The sequence below is a fragment of the Triplophysa dalaica genome, chromosome 15, assembly GCF_015846415.1.
Source record: "Triplophysa dalaica isolate WHDGS20190420 chromosome 15, ASM1584641v1, whole genome shotgun sequence".
Lineage (NCBI taxonomy): Eukaryota > Metazoa > Chordata > Actinopteri > Cypriniformes > Nemacheilidae > Triplophysa > Triplophysa dalaica.
In genome coordinates, this window is record NC_079556.1 from 19,919,118 (window position 1) to 19,937,466 (window position 18,349).

Below are 18,349 nucleotides of genomic sequence, written 5' to 3' on the forward strand. Positions count from 1 at the left end.
GTATTTCCTCTCGTTGTCACGGAGCTTCCTGCTGAAAAAGGCCAGCGGCTGCCAGGCTCCACCCACCCACTGTTCACACACAGCCCCCACGGCGTAATCAGAAGCGTCCGAAGTAAGAGCAACATGGGCGGTCGGGGACGGATGCGCCAGCAGAGCAGCGTTGGCCAGCGCGGTTTTGGCAGCATCAAAGGCATGAGTCATCTCTGGGGACCAATCCAACACGTCCGCCGGCCTCCAACCCCGCAAGGCGTCGTATAAGGGTCGCATGAGTTGAGCCGCATGGGGAAGGAAACGGTTGTAGAAGTTCACCATACCCAGAAACTCCTGCAAGGACTTCACAGTCCGTGGGCGTGGGAAACTGGCGATGGTGTCCACCTTGGCAGGGAGGGGAACGGCCCCTTGCGGGGTGACGTGGTGGCCGAGGAAAGTAATGGATGACCGGCCAAACTCACACTTAGCCGGGTTGAGGATGAGCCCATGCTCATTGAGTCGGCCGAATAGCTGCCTGAGATGCGTCAGGTGAGCGTCTGCGGACGCGCTGGCCACGAGAATGTCGTCCAAGTAAACAAATAAGAATGGCATGTCCCTCAACACAGAGTCCATGAGGCGCTGAAACGTCTGCGCTGCGCCCTTGAGGCCGAATGGCATCCGAAGGAATTCAAAAAGGCCAAAGGGTGTGATGACTGCTGTCTTTGGGACATCCTGTGGATGGACAGGCACCTGGTGGTAACCGCGCACAAGGTCCACCTTGGAAAAGATGGTGGCACCAGCTAGGTGAGCGGAGAAGTCCTGTATGTGCGGCACTGGGTACCGGTCGGGAGTGGTGGCGTTGTTCAGGCGACGGAAATCACCACAGGGACGCCAACCGCCATCAGCCTTGGACACCATGTGTAGGGGGGAGGCCCACGGGCTGTTAGAGCGGCGCACGATGCCGAGGTGCTCCATGGTAGCGAACTCCTGCCTGGCGATCGCAAGCTTGGCTGAGTCGAGGCGCCGGGCCCGTGCATAGACTGGGGGGCCAACCGTGGTGATGTAGTGCTCCACGCCATGCTTAGCCACCGCCGATGAAAAAGTGGGCGTGGTGATATCAGGGAACTCAGATAGCAGGCGTTGATACAAGTCCCCGGTAGCAAGCATGTTCGACAGACAAAGCGCCCCCACCCCTCCAAGCGTGCAGGGGTATGAAGCAAAAGACAGGGCGTCGATTAGGCGGCAGTTTGTAACATCCACCAACAGACTGTAAGCACAAAGGAAATCTGCCCCCAGGAGCGACGTAGACACAGCGGCCATTACAAAATCCCAGCCGAAACGCCGCCCGCAGAAACACACTTCCACATACCTTGTACCATAGGTACGAATGGGTGTGCCGTTGGCAGCGTCCATCGGGGGGCCGTGCCCGCCAACCATAGTGTCCACAGCTGTCGCCGGCAGGATGCTGCGTTGAGCCCCAGAATCAACCAGCAGCCGCCGGCCAGACAAGGTGTCAGTGATGAATAACAGCTTGCAGTCACGGCCAGCGCCCATAGCTGTTAATGAGCGCCAGCCCTGGCTTTTCCCTGGGCTCTGAAACTGCAAGGTTGGCGACACTGCTTGGCCTTGGCCCCAAACCTGGAATGGTAATAACACCAACCGTCCTCACGCTGTCGGCGGGCCGTCACGGCAGCTGCAGTGTCCAAGTCATCCTCTGTGGGGCCAAACGGGGCAGCGGCGTGCTGGGGAGGCAACAGTGCATGGACAAACTGCTGCCGGTTGGCGAGAAAAATCCTGTCTGCCTCCACATCCAGCGCCCGGTAGTCTCTCGAGGAAGGGAGGCTGGAACTGGCCAGCGCGGTGCGCACAGGTACTGGGAGCTGCCGCAGAAAAATGTGGGCAAAAAGGAAAGAAGGATCCGCGGCGCCCAGTACAGCTAGCATCCTCTCCATTTACTCGGAAGGCTTGCTGTCGCCAAGGCCGTTCAGAGACAGCAGGCGGTCTGCTTTCTCCAGCTCCGACAGTTCAAAAAGTTTCAAGAGGAAAGTTTTGAGTGCGTCGTATTTTCGGTCAACCGGAGGAGCCTCTAACAGCGCCATAGCCCTTGCTGTGGTCGAGGCATCCAGTGCTGCTACCACGTGGAAATATTTCGTAACGTCCTGCGTTATTCCTCTCAGCTGAAACTGAGCCTCGATATGCTGAAACCACGGCCGTGGGTTGTGCTGCCAAAAGTCCGGTAATTTTACGGTGGCGGCGCAGGTAGCACCAACGTTAGCAGCGCCGCTAGCAGCGCCGCTAGCAGCCGCATTTTCACTACCTTCGTGTTGTGACATAAGTCAGCCGTATCCAACACGCGTCGGGGTCACCAATTGTGGAGAACAAGAAACGAGGAGACAAGAGACGAAGATGCGTCGAGTCAGTTTAATATCCACTTTAATATTCCTCACGACGAACAGCGAGTGAGATCAAAACAACCACACACGTAAAAACCGGAACATCACTACACTGACTCCTCCCTCCCTTAAAGGTACAGTACCCTGGTGAATGTCTCATAATAAACATAATACTTGTGGTTCGCCACAGGTGTACCTATTTGAAGCACTTACAATTTGGACTGGGAGATGATTATTTTAAAAGAATCTGATTATTTTATAAGGATCCATAGGGAGAAGAAATAAACTGGTTTTGAGATTTGGATATTTGTTAAGTAAAGGCAGTATTATAGTATTTGTAGGAGCCAAACTGTATTATGGGGTGCTATTTCCATTTTAAGCCACTGAGCGGCGGTGTTAACACGGCGGTGTATTGTGTTTTTACACGACCTATCTAATGTTGAAAGGCAGGTGTTTGACCCGGAAGGGCAATAAGGTTTTACTGCATTCGCAATCACGCAACATGATCATGGAAATTGTATGCACCTTATGTCTGTAAATATATTGGATTATGCACGATGGTGTGGAGCCAATAAACTCTATGATGATGCAAATAAGAAATGTTCTGTTCGTTCTTTATGGAGATGAAACAAAGTAGCAAACAACACTACCTGAGCAAAGCCCAAAACCTACCAATCCTTTAAATTTAATTTATTATAACAATTTAATTGATTAATTTGGCAATGAAGATGTGCACACTTTCAGCAGAAAATGCCAATATGTCCTCTTTTTTGCTAGCCCAGTTAATTCAATCTCTTCAAATAAATTTGAGGTTCTTCCCTGTAGTTTATTTCTTTTCTCTTTGTGTCATTAGTGAAAGATCAGGATCATCTGTATTCAGCTCTGTGTCTGTGAAGAGTGATCATTCTCAAGATGACAGACCAAACTTCAGTGAAAAAACACTATCAGCGACCAGAAGGTAAAAATTAAAAATAAACAAAACCATTAAGACAAAAAAAAATATTTCACCATAATTTATTCAAAGATATATCAAGATATTACCATTATCATGGATTCTTACAACCTCAATAATTGTTAAGAGAAATGTGTATATTGTGACAGACCTATAATGGATTCAATGACAGTAATGGTTTGCAATATTTTCAATTTTTTTGCAAACCTGCCTTAATCTATTTATGGTCACCCAGAGCCGTTTAGAGAGAGAGACTCAGGTCAATTCTGTTGACTTTAATGGAACAGATTTTTACAGCAAAGGCGATTTATAGAGCTTCTCAATATTTCAAACTTCCATTGTCATGACTCTCTCTTTCAATAGCTCTGGTGTCACTTAAGAATTAAATTTCATAACAATTTTATTTTGTATCAACTTGTCAGTGAAGATCTGCACACTTTCATCAGAAAATAACCATTCTGTCCTTTTCTCTTTGTGTCATTAGTGAAAGATCAGGATCGTCTGCGTTGAGCTCTGTGTCTATGAAGAGTGATCATTCTCAAGATAACAGACCAAACTTCAGTGAAAAAACACCATCAGCGACCAGAAGGTAAAAATAAAATCAAAGTAATCAGACACAAATTTAAAAAATAACTAATGCCTAAATTTATGTGTGACAATATCACAATACTATCATCCATCATATGGATTCTTACAGCCATGATATCTATAAATCTATAATGATTAAATGGTTTGAAATATTTGTCAACCTGGATCTTTACTTTTACTTTTCAAGTCAATACAATTTTATTTATATAGCAGTTTTCACAATATGCAAGCAGCTTTACAGGAGAAAATAAGACAAATAGAAAAACACAAAAAGGTAAAACACGGCACAGTGCATGGTGTTTATAGAACAAGTAAGAACATTCTAGTAAATAATATCTAATAAAATCTAGATTTAAATTTGGAGAGTGTGTCTGACCATTGAATAGTATCGGGAAGGTTATTCCAGAGATTAGGTGCTACGTATGAGGAAAACAAAAATATACTTTTGTGAGTGGTTGCAGAAATTTAAAATATAAATGGGCGGAAACATGCCGACAAACTTCACTTGCTGCTGCCACTCTTTGGGAATTACACATCAAGTTTGGTACCGTTGTAAAGTTTTGAATTTCAGGTTTCGGGTTCCTCTACTCTCCACAACATCATCACGGTTGTGAGCCAATAGAGAGCATTAAAACAAACCTGTTTCCTCTTAGCAATGGCCTGCTACAGCGCAGGGACGGCTTGAAAGGCCATTTTCGATATATTTTTGCACCCTCAGATTCCAGTTTGTCAAATAGTTGTATCTCGGCCAAACATCGTCCTATTCTAACAAAGCATACATCAAGCTTATGTACTCAGCTTTCAGATGATGTATAAATCTCAAAAAAATTGACGTGTAGAACTGGTTTTGCGGTCCAGTGTCACATTTGTTTAGAAGACACAATTCTTGCAAACCTCCCTGAATTGATGTAATGTTAGCCTACCTAAAGACATACAAAAACTATTAGCCATCGGGATATGATGCTTATTTGTTCATGACCATGCAAACAGCAATTGAATTTCATAACAATTTTATTTATTAACTTGTCAAAGAAGATCTGCACGCTTTCATCAGAAAATATCCATTCTGTCCTTTTCTCTTTGTGTCATTAGTGAAAGATCAGGATCACCTGCATTCAGCTCTGTGTCTGTGAAGAGTGATCATTCTCAAGATAACAGACCAAACTTCAGTGAAAAAACACCATCAGAGACCAGAAGGTAAATTAAGTGTTCAGATTTCAACAAAAAAGTGTCAATGACACTCAGGACCAAAATTTGCTTGAATCACATGTTTTTAAGCATTGTCAATTTAAATATTAAGGTGCAAAAAGATTACTCTGTGTTTGTGTCACTCACAGTGCGCAAAATGCTGAATTGAGTTCTCTTTCAAGATAACTGTGTTAAACCGGTTCAATTGTGCCAGGACGAGCCAAGCTCACATGGAAACATAACTGTAATCTTTCCAGACTGTGTTTTGAACGCTTCGGCACAAGCCAAGTTATGAAGCAATCTGATTTAAGCCCTTTGGTACAGTATTGCTGCATGTGGGTGATCATCCATATTCTGATCCAGTCTACAAAGATCCCCTAACCAGACTGTGTTAAAACAGAAAATAAAGAAGGCAATCAGATCGAAGGCCTTTATGGCAAGTACTGAAAGAACAAGTCCATCCATCATTTTTTGATTAAACATATGTATTGTCTTTAAAAACCTTCTAATATTATTGCATGAAGTACATTCTTGAATCTACATTATTGCATGAATTACATACAGTCAAAACAAATATCTTACATTTCACCACTTAGGAATAAAATGGTTATTACTGCATTCTAAGCAGTTTTGACACAACAAGCTTCAAAGTTTTTGCATTTCATTTGAAGTAATAAATGTCAAATAGAGTTTTATAATTCCATGAAAACAGTTTAACAGCGCTGTAGGTCTGTATGAAGAGCACACGTCTGGGGGATTCCCATTTTTTAGGATAAGTGAAATGTTTACATCTTGTAAGGTCTCAGGGGGACCTTCACATGACAGAAGACCTCTAAACATCTCAAGTAATGGGTACTATAGCAAATTCTCAAACTCACTCCGCTCGTGTCATTAAGAATAACTCTTTGATCATCTGTCATAGGACAAATTAATACCAGAGATGAAGTCATTCATTGTTTTGGATACAGTTATAGTTTGTTAAGAGGTATAAAGATTGATTTAAAACACTGATTGATTATTTTGTTGTCAAAACATTTTACATTTACATTTATTCATTTAGCTTTATCCAAATAAGCAACCTACACATGAAAAAGTATTTAACATGTAGTCCCTGAGCGAAATTCATTTTAGTAGTTTACCAGGTGGATCAGCTGCCTGTCTGACCTACTATTCATTAAAATTATAGAATCCAAATTTTGTGAAATCTTTGGATACTTGAAAAGACCAGTTTTTTCTATAGACTAACCAGACAATCACTTTAGTGAAAGCTTTACAAGATATAAATCCAAAATATATGATCCACAAGAAGAAAACCTAGAAAAGCCAATTTAAGCATAATCTGAATAAAATAACACCTTGGAAAGACAATATGTTTTTTATAGATGAACTTCTTTTTCATAAAGTATCAGAAGTTAAATGTAATTTGGAGAGAAATCTAAGCATCGAAGAACTACAAGAGGCACTAAAGTGCATGAGCAGTGTAACCAAACAAAAATACTTTTCAAGGCCTTATCATAGAGAATTGAAACATGTTTACCAAACCTCATTATCAATAACCAAAATATGTTTGTGCTTGGAAGACAAGCCTTCCATGATACGCGTAGGGTTTTGAAAATACTGTATGACAAGGAGAATGCCAAGCATGGAATCCTGTCATGGATTTAATGGGTGTGTGGAGAACAAGAAACGAGGAGACAAGAGACGAAGATGCGTCGAGTCAGTTTAATATCCACTTTAATATTCCTCACGACGAACAGCGAGTGAGATCAAAACAACCACACACGTAAAAACCGGAACATCACTACACTGACTCCTCCCTCCTTTAAAGGTACAGTACCCTGGTGAATGTCTCATAATAAACATAATACTTGTGGTTCGCCACACAGGCCCCCCCAGAATTCACCCTTAATAAAACATAGGACTCTATACATAATAACAAAACAGAACAGATTTGACAGTTTTTAGGAAAGGGCGGCCATAACGGCTTCTCTTAACAGGAGAAGTGCCAGGGGCAGGGCAGGGGCCAAAGCTGCCGAAGGGGGGCGCCCTCGCCGTGGAGGCTGGGCCAGCTGAAGTGGTGCACCAATATCAAGATGAGCAGGCTTGAGACGGTCTATCGCCACCCGCTCAGGCCTGCCCCCCATATCCACAACGAAGTTCTTAGACCCCCCCACCAGGACACGGAAAGGTCCATCGTAGGGGGGCTGCAGCGGGGTACGATGGCCATCGTGGCGGATGAAAACATACTTGGCCGACAGTAAATCCTTGGGCACATAGGAGTTTGGGAGGCCACGGTGAGATTTGGGAATGGGAACAAAAGAATCAGCAATGTCCCGGGCCCCAGCACGATGAGAGGCCACCGACCACCGGGCCGCGGCATCAGGAAGAAATTCCCCCGGAACGCGCAAAGGCTGTCCGTACACAAGCTCGGCCGATGAGGCTTGAAGATCTTCTTTTGGCGCAGAGCGAAGGCCAAGCATGACCCATGGGAGGCGGTCAGCCCAGTCGCAGCTCGTAAGGCTGGCCCTTAGCGCGGCCTTCATGTCGCGATGAAACCGCTCACAAAGTCCATTGCTCTGTGGGTTATAGGCCGTGGTACGGTGGACCTTCACCCCCAGGACCTCGGCGACCGCAGTCCAAAGCTCCGATGTGAACTGTGGACCTCGGTCCGAGGAGAGGTCGGATGGTGTGCCCAAACGGGCCACCCAAGCCATAATGAATGCCCGGGCCACATCAGCTGAAGTAATTGAAGACAGGGGAACCACTTCAGGCCATCTGGTGGTCCTGTCCACCATGGTGAGGAGGTATGTGTAACCACGGGAGGGGGGAAGTGGGCCCACCAGATCCACATTCACATGATCAAAACGTCTCTCTGGCACTTTGAACGGTGCCAAAGGGGCCTTGGTATGCCGGGTCACCTTTGCTCGCTGGCACGCCACGCAGGCAGCCGCCCAGGCCCTGACGTCCCTCCGCAGGCCTGGCCAGACAAACTTGGCCCCCACCAGCTTTGTAGAGGCCTTCACCCCTGGGTGGGAAAGACTGTGGATGGCGTCAAAAACCTTACGCCTCCAGCCAACAGGTACCATAGGGCGCGGTTGTCCAGTGGAGACATCGCAGAGGAGTGTAGCGTTGGCCGTGTCAAAAACCACATCCTCCATGAGCAACGCCGTGGGGGCTGTCCTGTAGGCTTGCACCTCAGCGTCCGTGGTCTGATCCACAGCCATCGTAGCGTAGTCAAGGCCTAAATGGACGGACCCAGCAACAGCCCGGGAAAGGCAGTCTGCAACGAAATTGTCTTTACCGGCCACATGCTGAATGTCAGTGGTAAATTCGGAGATGGCAGAGAGCTGACGCTGCTGTCGACCAGACCATGGCTCTGAAGACTTCGCCATTGCAAACGTCCGCGGTTTGTGGTCAACGAAAGCAGTAAAACGCCGGCCATCTAACAAGAAACGGAAATGACGGGTGGCGAGGAAAAGACCCAGGAGCTCCCTGTCAAAGGTGCTGTATTTCCTCTCGTTGTCACGGAGCTTCCTGCTGAAAAAGGCCAGCGGCTGCCAGGCTCCACCCACCCACTGTTCACACACAGCCCCCACGGCGTAATCAGAAGCGTCCGAAGTAAGAGCAACAGGGGCGGTCGGGGACGGATGCGCCAGCAGAGCAGCGTTGGCCAGCGCGGTTTTGGCAGCATCAAAGGCATGAGTCATCTCTGGGGACCAATCCAACACGTCCGCCGGCCTCCAACCCCGCAAGGCGTCGTATAAGGGTCGCATGAGTTGAGCCGCATGGGGAAGGAAACGGTTGTAGAAGTTCACCATACCCAGAAACTCCTGCAAGGACTTCACAGTCCGTGGGCGTGGGAAACTGGCGATGGTGTCCACCTTGGCAGGGAGGGGAACGGCCCCTTGCGGGGTGACGTGGTGGCCGAGGAAAGTAATGGATGACCGGCCAAACTCACACTTAGCCGGGTTGAGGATGAGCCCATGCTCATTGAGTCGGCCGAATAGCTGCCTGAGATGCGTCAGGTGAGCGTCTGCGGACGCGCTGGCCACGAGAATGTCGTCCAAGTAAACAAATAAGAATGGCATGTCCCTCAACACAGAGTCCATGAGGCGCTGAAACGTCTGCGCTGCGCCCTTGAGGCCGAATGGCATCCGAAGGAATTCAAAAAGGCCAAAGGGTGTGATGACTGCTGTCTTTGGGACATCCTGTGGATGGACAGGCACCTGGTGGTAACCGCGCACAAGGTCCACCTTGGAAAAGATGGTGGCACCAGCTAGGTGAGCGGAGAAGTCCTGTATGTGCGGCACTGGGTACCGGTCGGGAGTGGTGGCGTTGTTCAGGCGACGGAAATCACCACAGGGACGCCAACCGCCATCAGCCTTGGACACCATGTGTAGGGGGGAGGCCCACGGGCTGTTAGAGCGGCGCACGATGCCGAGGTGCTCCATGGTAGCGAACTCCTGCCTGGCGATCGCAAGCTTGGCTGAGTCGAGGCGCCGGGCCCGTGCATAGACTGGGGGGCCAACCGTGGTGATGTAGTGCTCCACGCCATGCTTAGCCACCGCCGATGAAAAAGTGGGCGTGGTGATATCAGGGAACTCAGATAGCAGGCGTTGATACAAGTCCCCGGTAGCAAGCATGTTCGACAGACAAAGCGCCCCCACCCCTCCAAGCGTGCAGGGGTATGAAGCAAAAGACAGGGCGTCGATTAGGCGGCAGTTTGTAACATCCACCAACAGACTGTAAGCACAAAGGAAATCTGCCCCCAGGAGCGACGTAGACACAGCGGCCATTACAAAATCCCAGCCGAAACGCCGCCCGCAGAAACACACTTCCACATACCTTGTACCATAGGTACGAATGGGTGTGCCGTTGGCAGCGTCCATCGGGGGGCCGTGCCCGCCAACCATAGTGTCCACAGCTGTCGCCGGCAGGATGCTGCGTTGAGCCCCAGAATCAACCAGCAGCCGCCGGCCAGACAAGGTGTCAGTGATGAATAACAGCTTGCAGTCACGGCCAGCGCCCATAGCTGTTAATGAGCGCCAGCCCTGGCTTTTCCCTGGGCTCTGAAACTGCAAGGTTGGCGACACTGCTTGGCCTTGGCCCCAAACCTGGAATGGTAATAACACCAACCGTCCTCACGCTGTCGGCGGGCCGTCACGGCAGCTGCAGTGTCCAAGTCATCCTCTGTGGGGCCAAACGGGGCAGCGGCGTGCTGGGGAGGCAACAGTGCATGGACAAACTGCTGCCGGTTGGCGAGAAAAATCCTGTCTGCCTCCACATCCAGCGCCCGGTAGTCTCTCGAGGAAGGGAGGCTGGAACTGGCCAGCGCGGTGCGCACAGGTACTGGGAGCTGCCGCAGAAAAATGTGGGCAAAAAGGAAAGAAGGATCCGCGGCGCCCAGTACAGCTAGCATCCTCTCCATTTACTCGGAAGGCTTGCTGTCGCCAAGGCCGTTCAGAGACAGCAGGCGGTCTGCTTTCTCCAGCTCCGACAGTTCAAAAAGTTTCAAGAGGAAAGTTTTGAGTGCGTCGTATTTTCGGTCAACCGGAGGAGCCTCTAACAGCGCCATAGCCCTTGCTGTGGTCGAGGCATCCAGTGCTGCTACCACGTGGAAATATTTCGTAACGTCCTGCGTTATTCCTCTCAGCTGAAACTGAGCCTCGATATGCTGAAACCACGGCCGTGGGTTGTGCTGCCAAAAGTCCGGTAATTTTACGGTGGCGGCGCAGGTAGCACCAACGTTAGCAGCGCCGCTAGCAGCGCCGCTAGCAGCCGCATTTTCACTACCTTCGTGTTGTGACATAAGTCCAACACGCGTCGGGGTCACCAATTGTGGAGAACAAGAAACGAGGAGACAAGAGACGAAGATGCGTCGAGTCAGTTTAATATCCACTTTAATATTCCTCACGACGAACAGCGAGTGAGATCAAAACAACCACACACGTAAAAACCGGAACATCACTACACTGACTCCTCCCTCCCTTAAAGGTACAGTACCCTGGTGAATGTCTCATAATAAACATAATACTTGTGGTTCGCCACAGGTGTACCTATTTGAAGCACTTACAATTTGGACTGGGAGATGATTATTTTAAAAGAATCTGATTATTTTATAAGGATCCATAGGGAGAAGAAATAAACTGGTTTTGAGATTTGGATATTTGTTAAGTAAAGGCAGTATTATAGTATTTGTAGGAGCCAAACTGTATTATGGGGTGCTATTTCCATTTTAAGCCACTGAGCGGCGGTGTTAACACGGCGGTGTATTGTGTTTTTACACGACCTATCTAATGTTGAAAGGCAGGTGTTTGACCCGGAAGGGCAATAAGGTTTTACTGCATTCGCAATCACGCAACATGATCATGGAAATTGTATGCACCTTATGTCTGTAAATATATTGGATTATGCACGATGGTGTGGAGCCAATAAACTCTATGATGATGCAAATAAGAAATGTTCTGTTCGTTCTTTATGGAGATGAAACAAAGTGGCAAACAACACTACCTGAGCAAAGCCCAAAACCTACCAATCCTTTAAATTTAATTTATTATAACAATTTAATTGATTAATTTGGCAATGAAGATGTGCACACTTTCAGCAGAAAATGCCAATATGTCCTCTTTTTTGCTAGCCCAGTTAATTCAATCTCTTCAAATAAATTTGAGGTTCTTCCCTGTAGTTTATTTCTTTTCTCTTTGTGTCATTAGTGAAAGATCAGGATCATCTGTATTCAGCTCTGTGTCTGTGAAGAGTGATCATTCTCAAGATGACAGACCAAACTTCAGTGAAAAAACACTATCAGCGACCAGAAGGTAAAAATTAAAAATAAACAAAACCATTAAGACAAAAAAATATATTTCACCATAATTTATTCAAAGATATATCAAGATATTACCATTATCATGGATTCTTACAACCTCAATAATTGTTAAGAGAAATGTGTATATTGTGACAGACCTATAATGGATTCAATGACAGTAATGGTTTGCAATATTTTCAATTTTTTTGCAAACCTGCCTTAATCTATTTATGGTCACCCAGAGCCGTTTAGAGAGAGAGACTCAGGTCAATTCTGTTGACTTTAATGGAACAGATTTTTACAGCAAAGGCGATTTATAGAGCTTCTCAATACTTCAAACTTCCATTGTCATGACTCTCTCTTTCAATAGCTCTGGTGTCACTTAAGAATTAAATTTCATAACAATTTTATTTTGTATCAACTTGTCAGTGAAGATCTGCACGCTTTCATCAGAAAATAACCATTCTGTCCTTTTCTCTTTGTGTCATTAGTGAAAGATCAGGATCGTCTGCGTTGAGCTCTGTGTCTATGAAGAGTGATCATTCTCAAGATAACAGACCAAACTTCAGTGAAAAAACACCATCAGCGACCAGAAGGTAAAAATAAAATCAAAGTAATCAGACACAAATTTAAAAAATAACTAATGCCTAAATTTATGTGTGACAATATCACAATACTATCATCCATCATATGGATTCTTACAGCCATGATATCTATAAATCTATAATGATTAAATGGTTTGAAATATTTGTCAACCTGGATCTTTACTTTTACTTTTCAAGTCAATACAATTTTATTTATATAGCAGTTTTCACAATATGCAAGCAGCTTTACAGGAGAAAATAAGACAAATAGAAAAACACAAAAAGGTAAAACACGGCACAGTGCATGGTGTTTATAGAACAAGTAAGAACATTCTAGTAAATAATATCTAATAAAATCTAGATTTAAATTTGGAGAGTGTGTCTGACCATTGAATAGTATCGGGAAGGTTATTCCAGAGATTAGGTGCTACGTATGAGGAAAACAAAAATATACTTTTGTGAGTGGTTGCAGAAATTTAAAATATAAATGGGCGGAAACATGCCTACAAACTTCACTTGCTGCTGCCGCTCTTTGGGAATTACACATCAAGTTTGGTACCGTGGTAAAGTTTTGAATTTCAGGTTTCGGGTTCCTCTACTCTCCACAACATCATCACGGTTGTGAGCCAATAGAGAGCATTAAAACAAACCTGTTTCCTCTTAGCAATGGCCTGCTACAGCGCAGGGACGGCTTGAAAGGCCATTTTCGATATATTTTTGCACCCTCAGATTCCAGTTTGTCAAATAGTTGTATCTCGGCCAAACATCGTCCTATTCTAACAAAGCATACATCAAGCTTATGTACTCAGCTTTCAGATGATGTATAAATCTCAAAAAAATTGACCTGTAGAACTGGTTTTGCGGTCCAGTGTCACATTTGTTTAGAAGACACAATTCTTGCAAACCTCCCTGAATTGATGTAATGTTAGCCTACCTAAAGACATACAAAAACTATTAGCCATCGGGATATGATGCTTATTTGTTCATGACCATGCAAACAGCAATTGAATTTCATAACAATTTTATTTATTAACTTGTCAAAGAAGATCTGCACGCTTTCATCAGAAAATATCCATTCTGTCCTTTTCTCTTTGTGTCATTAGTGAAAGATCAGGATCACCTGCATTCAGCTCTGTGTCTGTGAAGAGTGATCATTCTCAAGATAACAGACCAAACTTCAGTGAAAAAACACCATCAGAGACCAGAAGGTAAATTAAGTGTTCAGATTTCAACAAAAAAGTGTCAATGACACTCAGGACCAAAATTTGCTTGAATCACATGTTTTTAAGCATTGTCAATTTAAATATTAAGGTGCAAAAAGATTACTCTGTGTTTGTGTCACTCACAGTGCGCAAAATGCTGAATTGAGTTCTCTTTCAAGATAACTGTGTTAAACCGGTTCAATTGTGCCAGGACGAGCCAAGCTCACATGGAAACATAACTGTAATCTTTCCAGACTGTGTTTTGAACGCTTCGGCACAAGCCAAGTTATGAAGCAATCTGATTTAAGCCCTTTGGTACAGTATTGCTGCATGTGGGTGATCATCCATATTCTGATCCAGTCTACAAAGATCCCCTAACCAGACTGTGTTAAAACAGAAAATAAAGAAGGCAATCAGATCGAAGGCCTTTATGGCAAGTACTGAAAGAACAAGTCCATCCATCATTTTTTGATTAAACATATGTATTGTCTTTAAAAACCTTCTAATATTATTGCATGAAGTACATTCTTGAATCTACATTATTGCATGAATTACATACAGTCAAAACAAATATCTTACATTTCACCACTTAGGAATAAAATGGTTATTACTGCATTCTAAGCAGTTTTGACACAACAAGCTTCAAAGTTTTTGCATTTCATTTGAAGTAATAAATGTCAAATAGAGTTTTATAATTCCATGAAAACAGTTTAACAGCGCTGTAGGTCTGTATGAAGAGCACACGTCTGGGGGATTCCCATTTTTTAGGATAAGTGAAATGTTTACATCTTGTAAGGTCTCAGGGGGACCTTCACATGACAGAAGACCTCTAAACATCTCAAGTAATGGGTACTATAGCAAATTCTCAAACTCACTCCGCTCGTGTCATTAAGAATAACTCTTTGATCATCTGTCATAGGACAAATTAATACCAGAGATGAAGTCATTCATTGTTTTGGATACAGTTATAGTTTGTTAAGAGGTATAAAGATTGATTTAAAACACTGATTGATTATTTTGTTGTCAAAACATTTTACATTTACATTTATTCATTTAGCTTTATCCAAATAAGCAACCTACACATGAAAAAGTATTTAACATGTAGTCCCTGAGCGAAATTCATTTTAGTAGTTTACCAGGTGGATCAGCTGCCTGTCTGACCTACTATTCATTAAAATTATAGAATCCAAATTTTGTGAAATCTTTGGATACTTGAAAAGACCAGTTTTTTCTATAGACTAACCAGACAATCACTTTAGTGAAAGCTTTACAATATATAAATCCAAAATATATGATCCACAAGAAGAAAACCTAGAAAAGCCAATTTAAGCATAATCTGAATAAAATAACACCTTGGAAAGACAATATGTTTTTTATAGATGAACTTCTTTTTCATAAAGTATCAGAAGTTAAATGTAATTTGGAGAGAAATCTAAGCATCGAAGAACTACAAGAGGCACTAAAGTGCATGAGCAGTGTAACCAAACAAAAATACTTTTCAAGGCCTTATCATAGAGAATTGAAACATGTTTACCAAACCTCATTATCAATAACCAAAATATGTTTGTGCTTGGAAGACAAGCCTTCCATGATACGCGTAGGGTTTTGAAAATACTGTATGACAAGGAGAATGCCAAGCATGGAATCCTGTCATGGATTTAATGGGTGTGTGGAGAACAAGAAACGAGGAGACAAGAGACGAAGATGCGTCGAGTCAGTTTAATATCCACTTTAATATTCCTCACGACGAACAGCGAGTGAGATCAAAACAACCACACACGTAAAAACCGGAACATCACTACACTGACTCCTCCCTCCTTTAAAGGTACAGTACCCTGGTGAATGTCTCATAATAAACATAATACTTGTGGTTCGCCACACAGGCCCCCCCAGAATTCACCCTTAATAAAACATAGGACTCTATACATAATAACAAAACAGAACAGATTTGACAGTTTTTAGGAAAGTCAACGTACAGTAGGGCGAATAAGGCGGCCATAACGGCTTCTCTTAACAGGAGAAGGGCCAGGGGCAGGGCAGGGGCCAAAGCTGCCGAAGGGGGGCGCCCTCGCCGTGGAGGCTGGGCCAGCTGAAGTGGTGCACCAATATCAAGATGAGCAGGCTTGAGACGGTCTATCGCCACCCGCTCAGGCCTGCCCCCCATATCCACAACGAAGTTCTTAGACCCCCCCACCAGGACACGGAAAGGTCCATCGTAGGGGGGCTGCAGCGGGGTACGATGGCCATCGTGGCGGATGAAAACATACTTGGCCGACAGTAAATCCTTGGGCACATAGGAGTTTGGGAGGCCACGGTGAGATTTGGGAATGGGAACAAAAGAATCAGCAATGTCCCGGGCCCCAGCACGATGAGAGGCCACCGACCACCGGGCCGCGGCATCAGGAAGAAATTCCCCTGGAACGCGCAAAGGCTGTCCGTACACAAGCTCGGCCGATGAGGCTTGAAGATCTTCTTTTGGCGCAGAGCGAAGGCCAAGCATGACCCATGGGAGGCGGTCAGCCCAGTCGCAGCTCGTAAGGCTGGCCCTTAGCGCGGCCTTCATGTCGCGATGAAACCGCTCACAAAGTCCATTGCTCTGTGGGTTATAGGCCGTGGTACGGTGGACCTTCACCCCCAGGACCTCGGCGACCGCAGTCCAAAGCTCCGATGTGAACTGTGGACCTCGGTCCGAGGAGAGGTCGGATGGTGTGCCAAAACGGGCCACCCAAGCCATAATGAATGCCCGGGCCACATCAGCTGAAGTAATTGAAGACAGGGGAACCACTTCAGGCCATCTGGTGGTCCTGTCCACCATGGTGAGGAGGTATGTGTAACCACGGGAGGGGGGAAGTGGGCCCACCAGATCCACATTCACATGATCAAAACGTCTCTCTGGCACTTTGAACGGTGCCAAAGGGGCCTTGGTATGCCGGGTCACCTTTGCTCGCTGGCACGCCACGCAGGCAGCCGCCCAGGCCCTGACGTCCCTCCGCAGGCCTGGCCAGACAAACTTGGCCCCCACCAGCTTTGTAGAGGCCTTCACCCCTGGGTGGGAAAGACTGTGGATGGCGTCAAAAACCTTACGCCTCCAGCCAACAGGTACCATAGGGCGCGGTTGTCCAGTGGAGACATCGCAGAGGAGTGTAGCGTTGGCCGTGTCAAAAACCACATCCTCCATGAGCAACGCCGTGGGGGCTGTCCTGTAGGCTTGCACCTCAGCGTCTGGGGAAAGGCAGTCTGCAACGAAATTGTCTTTACCGGCCACATGCTGAATGTCAGTGGTAAATTCGGAGATGGCAGAGAGCTGACGCTGCTGTCGACCAGACCATGGCTCTGAAGACTTCGCCATTGCAAACGTCCGCGGTTTGTGGTCAACGAAAGCAGTAAAACGCCGGCCATCTAACAAGAAACGGAAATGACGGGTGGCGAGGAAAAGACCCAGGAGCTCCCTGTCAAAGGTGCTGTATTTCCTCTCGTTGTCACGGAGCTTCCTGCTGAAAAAGGCCAGCGGCTGCCAGGCTCCACCCACCCACTGTTCACACACAGCCCCCACGGCGTAATCAGAAGCGTCCGAAGTAAGAGCAACAGGGGCGGTCGGGGACGGATGCGCCAGCAGAGCAGCGTTGGCCAGCGCGGTTTTGGCAGCATCAAAGGCATGAGTCATCTCTGGGGACCAATCCAACACGTCCGCCGGCCTCCAACCCTGCAAGGCGTCGTATAAGGGTCGCATGAGTTGAGCCGCATGGGGAAGGAAACGGTTGTAGAAGTTCACCATACCCAGAAACTCCTGCAAGGACTTCACAGTCCGTGGGCGTGGGAAACTGGCGATGGTGTCCACCTTGGCAGGGAGGGGAACGGCCCCTTGCGGGGTGACGTGGTGGCCGAGGAAAGTAATGGATGACCGGCCAAACTCACACTTAGCCGGGTTGAGGATGAGCCCATGCTCATTGAGTCGGCCGAATAGCTGCCTGAGATGCGTCAGGTGAGCGTCTGCGGACGCGCTGGCCACGAGAATGTCGTCCAAGTAAACAAATAAGAATGGCATGTCCCTCAACACAGAGTCCATGAGGCGCTGAAACGTCTGCGCTGCGCCCTTGAGGCCGAATGGCATCCGAAGGAATTCAAAAAGGCCAAAGGGTGTGATGACTGCTGTCTTTGGGACATCCTGTGGATGGACAGGCACCTGGTGGTAACCGCGCACAAGGTCCACCTTGGAAAAGATGGTGGCACCAGCTAGGTGAGCGGAGAAGTCCTGTATGTGCGGCACTGGGTACCGGTCGGGAGTGGTGGCGTTGTTCAGGCGACGGAAATCACCACAGGGACGCCAACCGCCATCAGCCTTGGACACCATGTGTAGGGGGGAGGCCCACGGGCTGTTAGAGCGGCGCACGATGCCGAGGTGCTCCATGGTAGCGAACTCCTGCCTGGCGATCGCAAGCTTGGCTGAGTCGAGGCGCCGGGCCCGTATATAGACTGGGGGGCCAACCGTGGTGATGTAGTGCTCCACGCCATGCTTAGCCACCGCCGATGAAAAAGTGGGCGTGGTGATATCAGGGAACTCAGATAGCAGGCGTTGATACAAGTCCCCGGTAGCAAGCATGTTCGACAGACAAAGCGCCCCCACCCCTCCAAGCGTGCAGGGGTATGAAGCAAAAGACAGGGCGTCG

General features: G+C 46.6%; 1 protein-coding gene across 1 annotated transcript in view; it reads left to right on the forward strand.

Annotated features, from left to right (window-relative positions):
* The window catches only part of LOC130436438 (uncharacterized), a 210,278-nt gene that overhangs the window by 35,327 nt on the left and 156,602 nt on the right, over positions 1 to 18,349 (forward strand). Inside the window, exons 7-12 of the mRNA XM_056767084.1 lie at positions 3,217 to 3,321; positions 3,800 to 3,904; positions 4,996 to 5,100; positions 11,805 to 11,909; positions 12,388 to 12,492; positions 13,584 to 13,688. Coding sequence (XP_056623062.1) covers positions 3,217 to 3,321; positions 3,800 to 3,904; positions 4,996 to 5,100; positions 11,805 to 11,909; positions 12,388 to 12,492; positions 13,584 to 13,688 — 630 coding nt within the window. The remainder of the gene's footprint in view (positions 1 to 3,216; positions 3,322 to 3,799; positions 3,905 to 4,995; positions 5,101 to 11,804; positions 11,910 to 12,387; positions 12,493 to 13,583; positions 13,689 to 18,349) is intronic.